This window comes from Cupressus sempervirens, chromosome 6, assembly GCF_028749045.1.
Source record: "Cupressus sempervirens isolate cs-2001-9-10 chromosome 6, ASM2874904v1, whole genome shotgun sequence".
Lineage (NCBI taxonomy): Eukaryota > Viridiplantae > Streptophyta > Pinopsida > Cupressales > Cupressaceae > Cupressus > Cupressus sempervirens.
Window position 1 is genome coordinate 385975561 of NC_143123.1, and position 20745 is coordinate 385996305.

The window sequence follows — 20745 nt, forward strand, 5'->3', positions numbered from 1 at the left end:
AATACTTTTGAACTTACTCTAAGTTAATGAGCGTTTTCACCATCATAATAACCCACCCTATTGAAAATAATTCTTTGTTAATTGAAATAAAGTAAATCATTTATTGTTTACCTAACCATACAACTATTATGTACGATGCAATGTGTTTTCAACTTTGTTCGCTATGGTTGAAACCATACAACTATTCCAAATGATGCAATGTGTTTTCATCTTTGTTTGTTGTTGGTCAAAACCATACAACTATTCCAAGTGATGCATTTTTTTGTCTTTGATCATCGTGGTCAAAACCATCTTGTAATAATGTAGAACTCTTGGTATAAATATCAAACACAAAATTTCATAAAAAATAGTAATCAAATAAAGACATTTAGGAGTTAATCGAAACAAAATTAAATTATTCAAACTGACATAACAAGGTTCACACATGGGACCCATTTAATAGTTTGATTATTACATGGTATCGAATAAAAGAAAATAATATGACTCAAAATTTTAAATTAGGCAAAATAGTTATTTGGAGGTATAGTTAAGTGAACTGTCCATTTTTTTGTCATAACCCTAACTTTGGTCAATAATTTTTGGCATTACCCTAACTATTGACAACAGTATTTGTGCCTACTTATCATAAAGAATGCATTTTTCGCATCACAAATATTGAGATACAAAAAGTTAATAAACACAACTACTCCAAAAAGTTAATACACAGTTAATACTATGACCATATTTTCAAACATGGAATGAGAATGAAACATTGTTTAACTAATTATGAATAGAAGATTTAAATCCACCTTGTATCACGCAAACATGTGTTTTCGACTTGCCCCATCCAAATTTAACTACAGTTTCTGCATTCCAACTACAAAATAAGGCCACAAGTCCATTTATAAAAAAATTAATAAATTATTAAAACTGCGACTACATCTTGAAACATGGAACAAAAATAAAACTTTTTTTTACAAATTATGAATACAAAATTAAAAATCCACCTTTTCACAAACATGGTGTGATTTCAACCTGCAATGCCCCAATTACACTGTGGTTTCAACAAGCAACTATGAAACAAGAAGGCAATTTCATTTTTTTGTAAAGCATGATTATATGCTAGAATATCATATGCAAATAAATGAAATTAAATAACACGCCTTTATAACCTGCACTCTCCAACCTTCCGTGCCCCAATGATTCCAAACACTTTATGATATTGAATGATTTTGTCACTACAAAGAACCCAATGATGTTTTCCTCTCTACTTAGAACATAAAATAAAAAATATTACTCAAATTGTACTATGTTTTCGTCCATTCTTCCTACCTTATTAGACTTGGGCTTCAAGTTTATGCAAAAAGTCAAGTCTATAACTTGACGACATTAACTCACATACTTTCCCTTGTGCACTGCACTAACTCACTAGCATGGTCCACCCATTCAACAGTCTATAAACCATAGTAAAGTAAGCAATGATGCCAAATTGCCCAACCACAACTATGCATGTCTAAGTTGTAAACCTGACTTTTTCTAGCAACATTTCCTAGCATAGCTCCATGCCATAAATTTATTTTGCATATATAGTAATGCAATAATCATTAAAATATCACAATCACCTATCAATTTGGTCGCCATTGTGTCAGAAAGAAGGTCATGGAGGCCACAAACTTCAAACCTATGACCATGGTGTTTTGATGTATGTACGATTCATGTATGGTAGGACAATTTGTCGTGAGGATAGTTGTGTCCCTAAACAATACCCATTTGACTAAGATGGGGAGACAAATTGTTCTAGATCAAAGGTAGTTTCAACATCAGCTGTAAATAAAGAACCACGTACGACATGAACCAAGGAAGATTCAACAAGATGAGAGAGAGTTTGATTTTGTTCAAATCCAAAGAGCTTAGATGCTTATGCATGAGAGAATTTTAAGATGAACTTTCAATTTAAATTGAGATGAAACTTGGTAGTTGGCTGAATCCAAAATCGATCCACATCTCCAAATTCTCCCCAAATTTTATCACTAAGAACAACACCAATATTTTTCACTTACCATGAATACAATCTCTAAACTTGTTAATTCTTCTCTGTGCATGTCATTTTCCCCTTTCTTCCTTTCTTTTTTATTTCTAACTAAATAATTATTTGCCCATTAACGCATGGATTCTAGAGACTATAGAAAATTATAAAAATGTGAGGAATCTGAAATTGTCAAATCCCAAGCCTCAGAAGGATTGGAAACAATAGTGTCAAGCCATTGTCTCTAACATCCATTGCCTCAAATATTTGGAGCTTCTTCTTGTAAAAGACAGAGGATGATTTTGGATAAGAGGGCAATGCCCTTTGCAAACCAAATATATTCTTAACAACTCTAATTTAAACCAAAAAAAATTAAACTTCAAATGTATATTGTTTTTTGGCATAAAATAGAATGCCATATCATTAAACAAATTCCATGGCAATGAAGGTAAAGTCCCTTTCAGTCAACTACTAAGACTTAGATACATATTCAAATTTTAGATCAATGTATTTCATTCAATATATGTATACATCTTGTAACTCAATATATGTACACATCTTGTACAAGTGAACTATTATACTATGTGACCATAGAGTCTATAATCTCTCTCTTTATCATATTTTCATTTCACCATATCTCAAACCCCTAAAATCATCACTTTACTTAACCATAACTATTATTATTATTTATTTAACCTTTTTTTTTAAAGATGGAGGGTTTAGGAACTTGATACGGGCCCACACGTGCATCTTTTCAGCTTAGAGCTAAGGATTGAGGGCTAAGACATGATCTCGGTTTCATCCCTTATAATATCAAGAATGGGCTCTTTGTTAGTCATTCAACTTCCCCACTAGACCAAGCTCTTGTTAAACAATTAACATGTATATGGTCCTCATTTTCACATAAATTTGCTTTTATTGATAATACACTAGTATACCTAAAAATTTAATTCAATTTTTTTTGTAAAATACGTCGAGAGGTATCTAATTTCAAAAAATAATTAATATAAATTTAGTAAATATTGTATTCAAATGAACACAAAAATTCAAATTTAGACAATGATTTATTTCACCATGTGCAAATTTAAAAAAAATCATATTATGTACAAATCATAGTAATAAGAAAATGCATATTTCTATTTTATTTTTATGACATGTAAATGAATGTCAATTTTTTTTCAAAATAGAAAATGTTTACTTTGAAGAGTGCTGCCAGTGTAGAAAGCCTCTCCACTTTTTAAAAAAATTATATTAAACATTCTCCTCGGAATGGACAAAAAGTTGCATGCGAATGGCATCTATGAAATTCATAAATCATTAAAGCCCGACTGGAGCGAATCTTGTCTGTACGATATATCGCATTATTTCCAAATGGGATACAAAATAATGATTATGCAAGTGTCTCGCACGCAAAACATGAGTGTCCAATGGCCGACAGCTTGGATAACCAGGTCCACGACTATCTTTACAGATATGGAAGTTGAATCTTCAGTTTTAGTTTCTCATTTTAATCGAGCTATTTTAAACAAGAATTTTTATTTTCAAAATTGAAACTCTAGCTATACGAATATCCTTATCTAAAATCCTGTCACCACATGAACGCAGATGGATATAAATTTCATTGCAAGATGCGGTCATTCTACATACAGATTCCTCATACAAGAGCATAACTACAATTGTGATTTCCAAATTCCACTGCAAAATGCGGTCTATCTTGATATAGACTTCAGATACAAGAGCATAACTACAAACAAATATGATTTTCAATTCATAGAATCATTGAGCCACACAAACGTTACAATCCCACCTCATCTTCTGGATTCTCAGTATCGAAGATGAGGATTGTACAGATTGAAAGTTTGGCCTGTTATGATTGTCTTTTCTACAGCTAACTAATTTATCTCCACACACGTTGCTCTCTTTCTTTCAATGGTTTCTTCTTTCTCATCTTTGAATACTTAAACCACTGATCTTCCGTATCTTCTGGTTGGACTCATTTCATCTTTTCTTCCTTCACAATGATTCTACAAAGCAGGGTTAACGACTAGGAAATGTAGTGGGAGAAGGAAGACTAGGAAATTGTGTATTTCACCATTAAATCTCTACCAGTGAGTGAGAAAAGCTCAACGAGAAGGCAAAACCTGGCAATTTTTGGTTCCAGTTTCGTTTCGATTCGGTAGAATTCGGCGTGATTGATGGGATTTTTCAGAAACCCAAAAGAGAAAAATGGCGGAAAAGTTGAAGAGGATCTCCCGCCGCTCACAGACAGAGAATATCCTCCTCCTCCAAAAGACACCTTTAATCTAGCCTATATATCCTATTTCACATTGGGCATGGGGTTTTTGCTTCCATGGAATGCTTTTATAACGGCAGTGGACTATTTCAGTTACATTTATCCTGGCAAGCAGGTAGACCGGGTCTTTTCTGTGGCGTACATGGTGATAGGCCTCTTGTTTCTGTTGCTTCTGCTTACATGGGCGCGCAGGAGGTTCAGTGCTCGAGTCCGGATCAATTTGGGGCTCTTTATGTTTCTCCCCTGTTTGGTCGCTGTACCGGTGATGGACGCAGCTTATATAAAAGGGCGAAGGGGGTTGGATTTTGGATATTATGTTACTGTAGCAGCGGTTGTTGGGTGTGGAATTGCCGATGCAATTGTTCAGGGGAGCTTGATTGGCTCTGCCGGGGAGCTTCCTGAGGAATTCATGCAGGCTGTTGTTGCAGGAACTGCTGCTTCAGGTATTTCAAGTTATGCAATATACTAAACATATAGAACTTATAAATGCTAGTTATTATGCAATGCTGTTTCAGTATAACATACCAAATTGAAATACTTGAACATAGAAAAATTGTAGCACAAATCAAAATAATTGAACATTCAACATAGTAACACATACATACTCGAGAATAACATTCAAAAACCAAAACTCAAATAGAAATTCAAGCACCCATTTAGATGGCGAAATGGTTGCAGAATGGTAGAGGTGGGGGTACTCCCCGGTGCATGGATGCCTCAAGGATGGGTACTTCGAGGTTTTGGGGAGGGGGGTTGTGAGTCACGAGTTTCACTGCAAAAAGATAATGACGTGATATCATATTTAATTTAATGGGTACAAAAAGTTAATTGTAAGCCTGAAGCTGACCAAATAGGTTGTTTAGAGAATTAAGAGCAAATTGGAATTTGTCTTATCCATAGTTCAAAATATCATTATTTGGCAACTTATCATTGAGGGCAAAAAAAATGATATTGGTAGATATTGGAGATAAGCTAGGAACTTCCTGGGAACTTACAAGATTGCTTGAATTTAATTAGAAATGCAATTTTTTTTTGGCAAAATTCAATAATGAGATGCATCCAATGAGTCTGCAAATGAGTAAACAAACCAAACAAATTGATATATATATATATATATATGCAAATAGGATACAAAATCACATCCTCCCATGGAATGTTGATAGCTTGTGCCATAGTATGATAGTACGAAGCAAACTAAAAATAGCAAATTGTCTTTGTAAAACTATAAACAAATACAAGTGTCAAGTACAGTATCAAAATAGTCTACATCTTCCTCTTCCTCTTCTTAGCAGCTCTAGTAAAGACTACTGGAATGGGAGGGGGTCTAGCCCTTGAAGTATGCGCATTGGAAATGTTATTAGAGAGTTTTTAAAAACTTAGATGCGACTAAGACAACACAAAATGATTTCAGAAAAAAAAACAAGAAAAAGAATTTTGATTACTTCTGAATCTTAATCTGCTTATAAATCTCTTTGAATCCACTTCAAATCCACAAGACATCACTCTAGAAAGCTGTAAATAACCTTCTTTCTACTCCGAACCCTTTCTCTCCTCTCCAAATCTACTCTTCCAAACAAAAATGTGACTTTTGCCCTTTTACTGGATTGTCACAGTCAAAACCTGGGCACGGCCGATACATTTTTAATTTGTTGCGATACATTCCTGATTTATCGCCGATAAATTGCACTTTTCTCTGCGATAATTTATCAATTTATCTCTGATAACTAGACGTGTTTTATCGCAGAGAAGAACTTAATTTCAATAAGTTCATTTACCACAGATATATCTGCAATAATTTGAACTATGGTCATATCAAATCTTAAGAAGTGGAAGTGATTTGAAATTGTCTTCCACAGTTTTAGAGCAGATCTGAAATTTCATGAGAATGCAACACTTGTTTGGTAATCCAATAGGAGAGCTTCTCAATTCTGGTGAGGATCATATTCAAAAGATCAACCAGAGAAGTTTGCAGGGAAAAAGGAATGCCAAGAAATCTGAAAATTTCCCCATGGTCAATCCACTTCCAGCTATAGCTGAGAAGCCAGGACAACTTAGGGAAAGCAGATTGGTGGTAAAGACAACTTAGAGAAAGCAGTTTGGTGGTAGCATTGACTCTTATGCCACCAAATATCTGAGCTAAAGGCCGGGCAAAAGGTGTCAAGGCATTCAATTGCCTCTTTCATATTTTGTTCCTCCTCAAGAAGAGTGAGAAACAAGTCATCTGCAAGTGACCACTGACCTACTGTTTCGACAACTCTGGCTGAGAAATACTTCTGACACTCCCACATGAGATAGAGTTTGCCAACAAACTTGAATATCTTGACACCTTTTGTTTGGCCTCTAGCTCGGACATTTGGTAGCATCAGAGTCAGTGTTACCACCAATCCACTTTACCTAAATTGTCTTGGCTTCTCAGCTACAGCTGGAGGTCGATTGACCATGGGGAAATCTTCAGATTTCTTGGCATTCCCTACACGAGATAGAGTTTGCCAACAAATAGATAAACCCTTCAACAGCAACAACATACAAAGAAGCTGTCAGACCAACCACCTTGCTGAAGCCATAGGAGCCTATCATGGTTTAAGGTTGGCTCACCTTCTCAAATGTAAATTTGGCTCGAAGGTAATTCTAACAATATAATACAATGTTTGTAGGGGGATTTAAAACCTTCTTGTACTATAGACAATTGGATTAAAAAATCAATGGATATCTTAAGATCCTCTGATAATTTTTTTATTTCCCATGCCTACCGAGAAGCAAACATGGTTGTGGACTTTATTGCTAACAAAGAGGTCCAAGCCAAAGATGGTATAATGTGGCACAACAGTGATAAGTTGGGTGATAACATCTCCTATGGTATTATATTATTGTCTCCTGTAGAGTGCATCTATTACAATGACAGTCAAATTTTCTCGGTCATTATTACCAAAAATGTGAGCTGTGTAGAGGGATTTAGTGCTGATTTCAGGTATTATTGCTCACATACTTTCTTGGTAGTCTGGAGGCTTCTTTGTCTAAGCATTATGTTAAGGCATTTTCAGCCCCTAAATACCGAAGTTAAACTCAATTTTGGAAGATGGGGGAGAAGGATGGGGGCTAGAATTGATCAATTTTATGGTGCTAAAGAACAATGCTACTATTTGGAGAGTGCTAGATAAGGGGGGTGATCCCTTTCATAGAGAAGCTTCATGGCTGGGATCCCAAAATTACTGTTGAGGTTACAGGATTTCCTACAGATGGTCTCAAATCCTTCAGAGACAAAAAGTAATTTGATATGCTGGTTAAACAATTCTCAAAAAAAGTAGAGGAAAGGGAGAACTTGTTTTGGATTTCCAAGAGAAGTTATGAGACGTCCAAGACTAAGATTGTTTGGAGGGAGATGTTGAAGGTTATGATGCAATATATTAGCTTGCATGAGCGGTTTACCAGGGATTTTTTGGGCACCATTTTGTCCTCCTCAACCATTTCAAACACAAGGTGAGGATATCTATACCCTTCTATCTGCTTTCATCCTTGAATGCCAACATTAGGGATCATAAGAAAATACATAATAAGAACCCACTTCTTCATGAGGGGCTTGTGTTAATCAATGAACATGTGAAAGCTTTGCCCTACCCTTCCAACTTGTCCTCTATTTCAATTATGGATGAGTATGAAGTGGAAACAAACAACTTTGACAATGAGGAGTGGAATACAGAAAAGGATGATGATGACTATGAGTCTGGTTCTAAATAGGTTAAAAAATAAGACTAGAGTGCAAACTAAACCCTTGAGTTCTAATAAAGGGATTATCAAGGGAAAAGATGAATTTGTCTCCCCTTCATCTAGATCTAGAAAGAAGAATGCTAAATGGAAGGGAAAAGAAAAATTTGTTTCCCCTTCTCTTGGTTATGGAAAGTAGAAGGTTAAAGGTAAGAACACCCTTGTGGTGGAAAAAGGAAAATCTTTGGTTAAAGATAGTCCCTTCTATGGTATGAGAAAAGATGCTCCCTCAGTCTCCCTTGCTTCTAAGGATTCTTATACCTCTTATCCATCTACTGATAGGGAAGAATGACCTAGACATCCTCTTGATATTAATGTTGACTCTCACTATTTTAAGTTAGACTAGGGATTTTCTAATGATATTCTTGCTATAGCCCAAAATGGTTCTGTCGGCTTTTTTAGACTATTAAAATAAAGGGCTATTAGTAGTGAACAAGAGCTATTAGAAGATGATCATAGTGACAAGAGCATTAGGAAAGATAAAAGGGAGAAAGAGTTGTGGACTATAGATGAGAAGAACTCGGCGGTCATCTCTCTATACAAAATTTTGCATGCCATAGAAAAGCTAAAAAGAGACTACGAGGGAATTATTAAGGGTATTGAGGAAAAATTAAACAAATTAAATGATTTTCTTGCAGTCTATCATGAATCTTAGCCACAGAGTCATCAAGACTACAACTGATAGCATAAATACTATGGTGGGCGATCTGGAGAACATGTACAAGGAAAAGTTGGTGGTGGACTTGGAGATGGTTAAAGATAGAGGCCAAGATGAGGCCTCCCATCCCAACATGAGAGCGAAAGGGGATTTGAAAAGGAAAGCTTAAAAGATTCCACAAGACATTCATGAGCCGAAGAAAGTAGCAATTAACATGAACTATCTCGAGGTAGAATTGGCAAATACTTTGAAGAATCTTATTTAGATTCCTGCTCTGTGTTGTTTTTTGTTGTCTCTTGCTTTGTTTCTTATTGTCTTTTTGTTGCTAGTTTTTATGCTGTATTTAGTGGGCAAGTTTTTGGTTGTGTTTTGTACTATTCAATGATATGGTTAGTGTTTTTATTTGCTAAGGTTTATTGTTAAAGGGTTTCAGGTCCCTTTAAAACCTTTTTTTACTGTAATAAAAAACATGCAAAGAAGTTGAAAGAGGTCACCCTTGTCGGATTGAGGGGTAGAGGCCAAAATCCTGAGATAGGCAATCATTAATGGTGATGCATGCTGAAGCATCAACAAAAAGCATATTGACCATTTGGATAAATCTATTGCTGAATCCCAAAATGCTGGGCATATAAAAAATGAAAGGTCACTCAATGTCATCATACACTTTAGCAAAGTCAATTTTTAGAAAATAAAAACTGTTTTTGTTTGGTACACCTTGTCCATTTCATGCCTTCATGGACAACAATAACGTTGTTAAGGATGAACCTTGGACTTGATGAAGCTCATTTGATTAGGATGTATGGCAGAATTTTAAGGCTAGGGCCTTGTTGATGATCTTATAAGAAACATTGAGTAGCTTGGTTAACTACTAGTTGCAAATGTCTTCAAGAATCTTGGATTTAGGTATAAATGTAATATTTTCTTAATTTATAACTTATATAGACTTGTTATGAAAGGCCTTGAGGTAGACCTTATGAAGATCAAAGCCCACATAGGCCCACAAAGCTTTGTAGAATTTACACAAGAACCTATCACATCTCAATGCTTTATCATCATCCATCAAGCTTATTGCTTTCTTAAGTTCCTCAATGGAAAACAATTGCTCATAGAAGGATTTTTGAGCTTTTGAGAGCTTGCACGGGACAACTCCAAAGTAATCTTGAAGAGACTTTCTCACTTGGGAGAAGGCTCTTAAGAAATGGAAGCCCTCTTGTAGTGGCAGACAAAATCTTGAAGAATATCTAGCAGCTCAAATAGCACAAGCTCACCTTCCCTAATTTCTTTATGCCTTGGGAAGAATGAAAAATGTGAAGAGCAAGAGAGAACACTTTGGAGTCTGAACAAATCGTCACCCACTTTAAGCCAATGAAGTTTGGCTTTGATTTGAGTGACTCTTGCAGAAACAGTATCTATAGTTTCCTTTTCCTTGCAAAGATGAGCCCCACAAAGTTGCAAGGTGGGAGAAAAATGGTTTGTAGCAAGAGATTTTGTGGCGTGATGGAGATTTGAGGCGGTGTCCTATGATTACTAATGAAAAATGGCCAATTGATGACAATGAATATGAAAGAAGCATGAGGTGCATTGGATGACATGATTCCACCGAGCAATTTATTTGGTTTGTTGAGTAGGACAACATTCAAGATTCCAAATTCACTGAGTGTAGGCTACCATGGGACATTGAGTCAATAACGACGTGTTAAAAAGAATTGGATTTTGGAAGGATGCTTCACGCCCATTTGCCAATTTATGTTGAACTTGAGGAGAAAGTGGTCTAACAAGATGACCTTAGGAAGAGGCATAACTGGCAAGGAATGACTAGAGGCAAATGAAAAATAGATTGCGTCGAGATCATGGCATGATGAAGCCATTTTAGAGCTCGTCATTTCCCATCCAAAAATTACACCCCATATGCCAAATAGTCTAAGAGTGATGATAATGTGAATTAGGGTCATAAAGGCCCAATTTCTTGTGTGTGTAAAACCGTGCCTCTTGTTCACTAGCTACCAAATGAATGGCAAAGTCTCATCTTTATCAAAAGGCACCTCGACCATATTGAAATCACCACACAAAACCTAGATAACAAGGGGCATTGAGTCCGCAATCCATTACCAGAATGCATATCTCTCAACAACATCATTAGGAACATAACTATTAATGATTCCAAAAGAGAGATTATCAATATTAAGAGTATCCAAATGAGACACTGAGTTGGATATGATCTATGATCAATCACAAAAAATTGCCACTCTAGTGCAAGAAAGGTGACAACTCCCCCATGACCAATCTCATGAATGGAGTGAAAACAAGGTCAGTTAACCAAATAATATGCCATGTTGTAGAAAGCATGAACTCAGCAATTTTTTCTCCTAGAAATAAGTGTCGTCAAAATTTATATAGAGCACTTGTTGGGTGTGGCAAATGCTACCAATCTTAATATCACTAAGTCTGTGAGGTCCGACATAATCCAACTTCCATGTAGACCCTTTTTTGGGATTGAGCTTGATTAAAGCAGTTTGACTCAACATGATCAACCTTTCCCAAGGAAGCAGCAATAGCTGGAAGAAAATGCTAGCAAGACAAAAGGAGACTAGAATTTCAAGCCAAATAGGCACACAATGTTTTATATCATTTGAGACAATAAGTCTTGAGCCCAAGACTAGAAGACCAAAGGAGATGACTAGACATACCAATGTTCATGTGGAAAATGTCTTGAGCATGGATAACTTTAGAAAATGAAAAAGACAAATAAAACCTTGGCAAGGCTTTGAACACCGTCAAGGTGGATCCCATGAGGGGCCTAGGTTTTGACAACCCAATCTTTTAGTATACTTTCAAAGGAGGACCTCTCAACAAAATAACTAATAAGAGTGTTTCTTTAGCCAAAATAAAATCCGAGGTGGGTAAAACCACATCCATGAGCACTTTATAAGGCATACCTTGTGAAAAACCTGCGACATGAACTTTCAAGGATGCTTACTTTGAGGAGTTGTTGTTCACAAGTGCCAAACTATCAACGCCAATAGAAACTCCTGGTTGAAGCCAGTTGAAGCCATTTAAAGCTAAGCTGAAAAATCCTACATTAAATGCAATATGAAACAAGGTAAAATTACAACATAGAGCCAAAGTACAAGAACAAAGGGAAAAAACACTAGCAAAATTAGTTTTCTTTGATAATCCCTTTTTCCAAAATTTATCGTCATATATAATTCTGAGAGGTGCAAAGTTAAGGGCTTCAACTATTAGATCCTCTTCTCTACATTACAATCTTTTGATTGATTAATAAGAATAGTATTTGAATGGACCTCAAAATCATACACCAAGACTTAAAATATGGGTGGCATTTGCACTTTTTGTTAGGATTAACAATATATAATTAACAACTACTTGCAAATATTACCAATATCAGAAAATAATAAATCGCACGGAAGAGAATACAAGACATAAAGATTTAACGTGGTTCACCCAACCCTTCGGCTACTTCCACCAAACAACAAGTCCAATATTCTTATTATCCACTGATTACAACCTAATTACAATTTGTAATCCCTTACAGCTCAATACTGCTGCAAGAAGCTACAATCTCATTATACATTATGAAATCCCCAACCCTAAGCCATTTTATACAAGATTTTTGCCACTTACAAAATTAGGGCTAGAATAAATCGTCCAATAGAAAAAATAACAGCCAACACTTGACCCCAAGACCTTGCAAGGGGTGCTGCCCCTTGACCCCATCTTGGGGGCTTTGCCCCCAAACCCCCTTACAAAAAATCTGGGGGGAAATCGTGCCAAATAAAGTGGGAAAAATTAACCTCTGAGTCTGATTAGGCTTCACACCACAACACTTTCCTTCCACGTTTAATTCATAACTTGAGCCACCTTTGACACATGTAATTGTGGCTACAAGTCATCTTACTCTGGTTCTACTGATTGAAACTTCAAACATGCTCTTCTGAGTTTTCCTCACTACTGTCATATTGCAGTACCATTGACAACATTACAGTGTTTGACAATTTGATTGTAATGTGGGTAAAATGCACACTTAGCATATGATTGTTGGAAGATTTGAGTGACATTTTGAGGTTTTGATTCACTGATTGAATTACTTTTTGGAAATGGATCTAATTTCCAGCTTAAGAGCAGGTGTGAATATGGTCCTATCTTTTGTTGAATTTTTTTGGTGGTTAGAAAGAAGGTTGTAAAATAAACTTCTTGTATTTCCTTTTGGGTCAGATGCCTATGTTCTGAGGTTGTATTGCCCAAAATGGTATTTTAACTGCCATTCAATTTGTGGTCTTATTTATAAAATTGTGAAAGCATCAAATTTGTATGAAAATCCTGGATTAAATGAAAAAGACATGGTGAAAATCTATGAAATTTGAGAGGATTTTTCTTCTGGAGTCCTGTCATGGGAAATTGCAAAAAAAATGAAATCTTTTGCTTTAGGGTATGTTATGTCTATGCTTCACATAATTATACCTCTGCATTATTTTAATTGTTCTCTTATAACCTACAAATGTGGTCATATTTCCTTTTTGTCATGGCATGTGAAACATTTATTTGTAAATCTCTGATATTCATCAATTTCATTTTCATGTAGTCTTAGTTTCCTCTGTTCATTAAGTTTAATGCTTTCTCAGCCAGCAAGTTCTTAAAACATAATACCTTGTGCTTCAGAGGCCTGTACATCTACAATGTTATTCTCTAACTAAAGACAATATGTTTTAAATCTTGGAATGTTGAGCTCTGCTTTGTTTTGTATAAAGAGCTGGAATTTCATTGTTAAATTCTGTTCGAGCCCATTGAAAATGAATTGGAACTGCTGCTCAAGATTTGTGGAGAATTTGATGATGTATACATATGATTTTTCAACATTTTGAGCAATACATAGTGAATCTATGCAGGAAAAGTAATCATAGGTTATAAAATGAGGGATGGGATCTCATGAACTATCATTTCTGAAATGTGGCTCATTGAGACTGGTTAAAAACTTATATAGTTGAATTTTAGTACTAATTATGCTGAGATACATTCTACAATGGCCATAAGCAGTCTCATGTCATACATAAAATTTAAAATACAGTCAACATATTTTTCTAAGAAAATCAAAATGCAGCCAATATGAAACTCTGAATTAAAAACTATTAAAAGCAACATGTAAGTATATAATATTTCCCATAGTTTGAGGACTCTTCGGACTTACCATGACTCGCAAGTCTCTGAGTCAACTTGCCATGGACTCATGAGCTGAGTCCTATCAAGTCCAAGTTAAAGACTTGTTAGTTTTTAGGAAATGCGAAAGACTTAACACTCCTTTTTCTTAACTTTTTTCTTTGCCGAGTCCTAACCGAGTTTTTTGCTGAGTCCTGAATCAAGTCCTATTTTGGGCTGCCAAGTCTGCACTGAGTCTGAGTTTTTCAAACTATGTTATTTACTACATATGAAACAAAAAGAATTATTAAAAATGAACAAAAAGTAAAGTTCAAAGTTGCATACAAAAGTAAAACAAATGTATTTGAATGAAGCTAAAATAAACTTATTATTTAAAAATAAAATAGATATAATAGTATTGCTCTAGTGACTTGCAAATGTTTGGTTTGGGGTTAGTTCCAACCATTGGTGGCTCTTACTACACCCACACCATAAGGTATAATAGAGAACAACTTAATGGAACTTTATATACTATCAACATGTTTGATGTTGAATGATATAGTTTAACATTATACACATTGTTACATCCCAAATTTTGCCCTAATTTTAATTTTGATTATGATCATTGGTTTAACGATTTTTTTTTTGTTTTTCTGATCATGTGAAACAAGTTAGTTAATTATATACGTTGTATCAATTGATTATTTCTTTTTTTGATCATGCATGTGAAGCAAGTTAGTTAAATTATATACATTGTACCAATTGATAACAAATTATTCCTTCATGATCATGTGAAATGAGTTAGTTAATATAGATGTTGAAGAAAATGATTACACAACTTATATTTGTCATTCGATGATTGAATGACGTTTGATTGGAACTGATGATCAATATGTTTATATTTTTGAATTAATATATTGGTGAGAATGTTTTGCTTGAGTGGTTGTAGGAAGAAGACTGAGGAGGGGGGAAGCATTGCTAAATGGGATTATTGGAAGGGGATGGTCGAAATGGCCAAGTCATCAGGATCGACAGGTATGACCTAAACTGCCATGGAAAGGGTACGAAAACTTGACCTCAGGTTTCGTTAAGGGACCATATGAGCTATTAAGAAAACAATATAATAACATCTTAAAATAATCGAAAACTAAATATAATTCATACCTTTTAAGAATTATTGAATCTCTTTTATTTAATCATTATTATAAACTCGTAAATACAAACTTATATATACAAAAATGAAGTGGCACCAATAAATTATAAATAAATAATCCAATGATGCCACCTCATCAATATTCAGAAGAGCTTATAATAATAATAAGAAAGATTTAATCTTTTCATTTTCTCCTCATTTAACTTCTCACTTTTATTCTTTTCTTTTCAAAATTGAAATTCTTGAAGCACCCGAATAGACTTCTTGGAAATGTATGGAAGTCGAGGAGTCTCGGCTTAACTTTTAAAGGAGTCATGATCGGGATTGAGAAGATGTCTCTCTCACATTTTCGTTTACTCCATGATAAATCATTGCTCTAAACACTCTTTCTTTACCGCCAAACATCAATTTATGCAACCGAATCCTTGCAATTACAATCATAGTCATCTGCTATGAACCTGATACATCCTCTACTACGGAAGTGAAGCCGGAAGCCCAACCTACGATTGCGGGAGAACAAGTTACGCCTGAACTTGCAAGTTATACTTTTTTTTGGTAATCCTTGGGAACCAATTGTGTACTATTGCAATGACAAGTTTATTGCTTAGAAATAGTGTTATTATGGAACCGATCTTATCTGAACTTAGCCAAATGCAAATATAATGCATGCGTACTTCCATTCTAAATTTATATTTCTGCTCTTCCATTCTGTATCTACAGATTCTCCTTAGTCGGTTAGGAATGATTTGTGGAGATAATCTTATATGAAATTTGTAAATGTCTGAGGAGTTTATGATACCAATTTTCAAACAATCTTGAGCTTACATCAATTATGCAGCCTATTGAAGACTGAGATAAATATGAATGTTGAACAAATCCATATGATTGCAATACTCATGACATATATAATATTTGGCTAGAAATCAGAATACTTTGACACCAAGGAATTCACTAGCATTGAAGCCATAGTATGGGTGAAGAGGTGTGAAATCAAGTCAAAATCATGAGGACACTGAGGAATTCACCTGGCAGAGAGGCCAATGAATGGTGAAGAGGTGTAAACTTAACCTGCAAATAAAATCAAGAAATCAGATTGGAATAAATAATTAAATAGCTCATGCATGTCCTAATAAAGGAACCTATTGTCAAGTTGAGTGGTGGAGATTGGGTTTACGAACCCAGTTTGAAATCCTTGGCCAAGGTAGAAATAGGCAGATGTGCCGATCATGAGATCTTTTTGTTTGTCCAGAAGCTTCAGTTATTTAGGAATAACTGATGGGACACTCAAACCACCTAGTAGCTCGGATGGTTGGACTTAAGAACATCCCAAGTCCGATCTCGAGGTAGGGAGGGTCGTTCTATTAAGTTAGGACGTGTGGGGATAAGTGTGGTCTGCAGTTGGGATGTTAAGCCTAAGTCAATGCTTCTCCTCTGACCAATGCCGAGGGTTGAACAACATGGCAAAGGGATTTCTCCATTGTTTCGGTATGTTTATCTTTGCACTTCTACCTTTAGATTCATAGCAGAATAAATAGATAGTTGTTACTTTACTTTCAGCTGAACATGTTATCAGATAGAATGAATATATTATTTGATAAAGAAGATAGTTGTTACTTTACTTTCAGCTGAACATGTTATCAGTTAGAATGATTAAAATGTTAGCAACGTACTCAACTATTTATTTCATTACAACAGTCGAATATATTATGCAAATAGAATAGGAAGCAGTTACTTCTTTCTAGTTATAATTAGTTAATGGAAGTCTTTGTCATGTGAAATGGAATCAGTTATTTGATAATTATGTGTTTTAAACTGGTTAGGAAAATTCATTTGTTACACACATCAATAAAATTAAATTTGCTAACTAGTTCACTATATATGGGTTTAGTGCAACAGTTATAACTCTGTATTCAGGACCAGTACAATAGACAATCATAACATGCACCATCAAAGATGAAGTAGAATATATATAATCAGAATCAACTTGCAAGATGAGCCCTTTAATTTAATGTAGTAAGGAACACTATGAAGAGTGCATGAATTGATATTCTACTTTGGGAAATTTGGTCTATGTTTGACCATTAGCTCTGTCATCTTGTTCGTGTGGCCTCTATTCTCCAACTTGCTTTATTTGTACCAAAGCTAGATTGGCTTGTAATCAGAATGACTGGTTGTCTTCTTACCATGAATGTAGTGTCACCGTTACTTGATTGGTTGAGCAATGACATGATTCTTTCTCATAGGTTAATATTGCAATATGTCATTGATGGTAGGCATCTAGATTGCCATGCTGGGTAAATGTTGTAATGAGTGCATAGTTAGATATAAATCTATATCACAAAGTGTGCACAATATTATGCTTTTCCAGAATAAATACTATCTATAGTCATTGCTTGAACTCTTCAGAAGTGTGTTGCTATGCGATTGTTCAAATAAATGCCACTTGCATGATATCATAGAGTGACCAAATAATGTGTGAGATTCCAAGGACAAAATTGTGTTAGAATCCCCTACAATAGGAATCTACCACCATAAGAGATTATTTTTTGAATCAATAAGGTGACAACCATTGGTCCTATTACTATGTATGAGGGATACTTGTGCAAGTAACTGGTATTACCGAGTGAACATTTCCTTCAGAGTCTGAGGGAGCTCTGATGTCTTCTCTAGAGTTAGGGTCTTCAGACATCCTGAGTAAGAAGAGCTCAGAGCCTCTAATAATGGAAAATTGTCTTAACCAAAAACACATCTTTTACAGAATAGATTTGGCAACATTTGGCTCTTGTTAAGCGACAATTATTTAGCAAAAGTTATGCCATTTATGTTTTGATTATGTTTTGTAATTCAATCTGCTTGGCATTTTGAAAATTGAAATCATCCAGCTTTTGTAAATTGTTCGTAGCTTCTTGCAGATTAAAACAAGAAGGAATATTATGTGAATTTGATAAATAAGGTATAGGAATCAATAGCACGTTTTCAATTTTTATGTGTAAGCACTAGCAGCATTTAGTACAAATAATCAATCCTTTTCATTTAAGAGTCAAGGGTCCGATTTACCACTTTAAAAATTGCTCAGAAATTCATCAAAGCCCCATCTCTCTTAAGTGTAATGGACATTATATTTAACAAGACTTGATATTTGGTGGATTCTTATGACTCTTTCAGTTTCACCAGTAGACCAAAAAGCCTCTTAACACACTTTGACTTGACAGAAGGTTAGGTTGTGTTAGAACTTAGAACCATATACAAACCCTGTTAAATGACCATGACCCTAAGAAATTGTATTAGAACATTATATGAACTTTGTTAACTGACCATGACTCTTTGTGTGTTTTGGTTTGTATATCTGTTTCTTTTTGAGCTTTTGCATGTCTTTTAAAGTATGAAAGTCTCATTGAACATGGTGTAGTTCCATCTTTTGTTGAGATTATTCTTTGAGTGTCGGGTATTCAATGTATACAGGTGTACTTGTGTCTTCTCTAAGAATTCTCACCAAAGCTGCCTTTCGGCAAGATGTTCGAGGCTTGAGAACAAGTGCAATTTTGTACTTCATTGCCAGTAGTGTGATTATGGCAATTTGCATGGTATGCTATAACACAGTAAACCGGCTACCAGTTATTAAGTACTATGATGAGCTGAAAAGAAATGCAGTGGAGTCAAAATTTCTGCTGGAAAATACAACTGTCAACAGTTTGGCAGTTGCATCAAATAATCCCTATGGTGCTCCTAACAAGGGAGGCAGATCAAATTTTTGGCATGCATTAAGGCAAATAAAATGGCTCGGAATTGGGCTTATCTTGATTTATGTTGTAACACTGTCAATCTTTCCAGGTTACATAACTGAAGATGTGCATTCACCTCTTCTAAAAGATTGGTATCCTATATTATTGATTGCTTGCTACAATATTTTTGATTTGGTAGGAAAATCTCTTACCGCATATTTTATGCTTGAAAATGCTGCAATTGCCATTGGCGGATGTGTTGCAAGATCGTTATTCTTTCCTCTGTTTTATGCATGTCTTCATGGAGCACATCTCTTCCACACAGAGATTCCAGTTGGAATTTTGACATGTTTATTAGGCTTGACAAATGGTTACCTAACAAGTGTGATCATGATTATTGCTCCAAAAACGGTGCCTTTACAGGAGGCAGAAACTGCAGGCATCATCATGGTTATCTTCTTGGCAGTTGGATTGGCCATGGGCTCTATTGTTGCATGGTTTTGGGTCATTTAATTTGTGGTACCATGGAGGTTTGTGTTCTATTTATCATGCTACATTCTCCACATTGTCGGATTAAATTGAATAGAAGGGACGTTGCAATGTTTAAGGTCATATAGTAGTTCCTTCCAAGCAGTCAGCACTTTTACCGTGCAATTTGTAAACATGGAATTGTGATTGCTTCTACTTCTAGTGATTAAAAAGTTCATTGAAAATTATAAATATTGCATTTTCATGGACTTGTATAAGAGGGTTTCTTAAAGGCTGTGAATTTTCTTTTGATTTTACTTATCAGTAAAAACTTTCATAGAGAGAGTTTTAAGGGCTAATATTCACTTGCAGGATATTTTATTATACAGACAAATGATCCAAAACCTCAAAATTAACTAAGCTTGCATATCGAACGAATAGGATTGAGTATAGTGAATGTTAAAAATGTGGTTGGATTTCAAACTCAAAAGATGTAGATTTCCTTAGAATTGGAATCTCTTAAGGCATTTCCTTTTTGTTTTACTAATTGAAGGTGCATGTTTCTTATCTCTTGGATAGCTTCTATTAATTGATCGTTGAAGATTTAATTAATTCAACATTCACCTTTGGTATTTTCTTATGTTAACGATATGGTTTTATGGAGGGGCTTTCCAAAATATTTGAAAGAATGTTGAAATTTTTTATAGGTTTTATAATTAGGTAGGCTCATGTATTTGTAATAATGAACAATTTAAACATTAAGCTCAAAATGTTATGGTTCTTATGATTTTCCTCTAAAACAAGGATTGCTACAACAAGAATTGCAACCATAAAATATACCAATGACATTTACGAATTACAATTTGTTTTGTGGACATTGGGAGGCATTTTGGAGCTCCTAAGAAGTGAAACATTTATATGCCAAAGATGTCAAAGAGGTTGTAATGAAAAGAGAATATGACTAGAAGTGGTTAGTGGCAAAAATAATATCCATATTTATGTAATACTAGAATACATTTAGTTAGAAAAATGTTTATAGAAGATGTTAAGAGATATCATTATCGAGGTGTTTGATTAATTTGTATATGGTCATCTCTTTATTACACATTTGTTTAATTTTTTCTCTCTTTATTGCAATAGATCTTTTTATATATCATTCATTTCTTAACATAGATACATACATTAGTGAATATGTCACATAGGCTCTAAAGGTGGAATTTAGAAGTAGACAAAACCATAAAACAAAGTCTCCTAGAAGCAAATAATGAAAATGTTCTAATCTTGGGTATCATAACTTCAAGGTCATGTACTTCCCATGCTCTTGATTATTGATCTTATATCAATCTCAACTAGGGGAGAGGACCTAGTACTTGAACGCGTTCCAATAGTTGTGAATGGAGCTGTTCACTTGATACCTACACTTGTTGACTTAATGTCCAATTTTTTTGATAACATTGTACCAATACTTGTGACTTTAAAGTTGTTAGTACAATGCTAACTACCTAAAATTGAATAAAATGTACCTTTAGTTAT

The 20745-nt window shown here is 34.8% G+C and overlaps 1 protein-coding gene across 1 annotated transcript; it reads left to right on the forward strand.

Moving 5' to 3' along the window:
- The first annotated feature begins 3317 nt into the window (after positions 1-3317).
- Positions 3318-19464, forward strand: LOC149552672 (equilibrative nucleotide transporter 1-like). Its single transcript, XM_089788235.1, has 3 exons — positions 3318-3456; positions 3611-4741; positions 18485-19464. Exons 2-3 carry the CDS (start codon positions 4201-4203, stop codon positions 19255-19257), a joined length of 1314 nt encoding a protein of 437 aa, XP_089644361.1. The 5' UTR covers positions 3318-3456; positions 3611-4200; the 3' UTR covers positions 19258-19464.
- The last annotated feature ends 1281 nt before the right edge of the window (positions 19465-20745 follow it).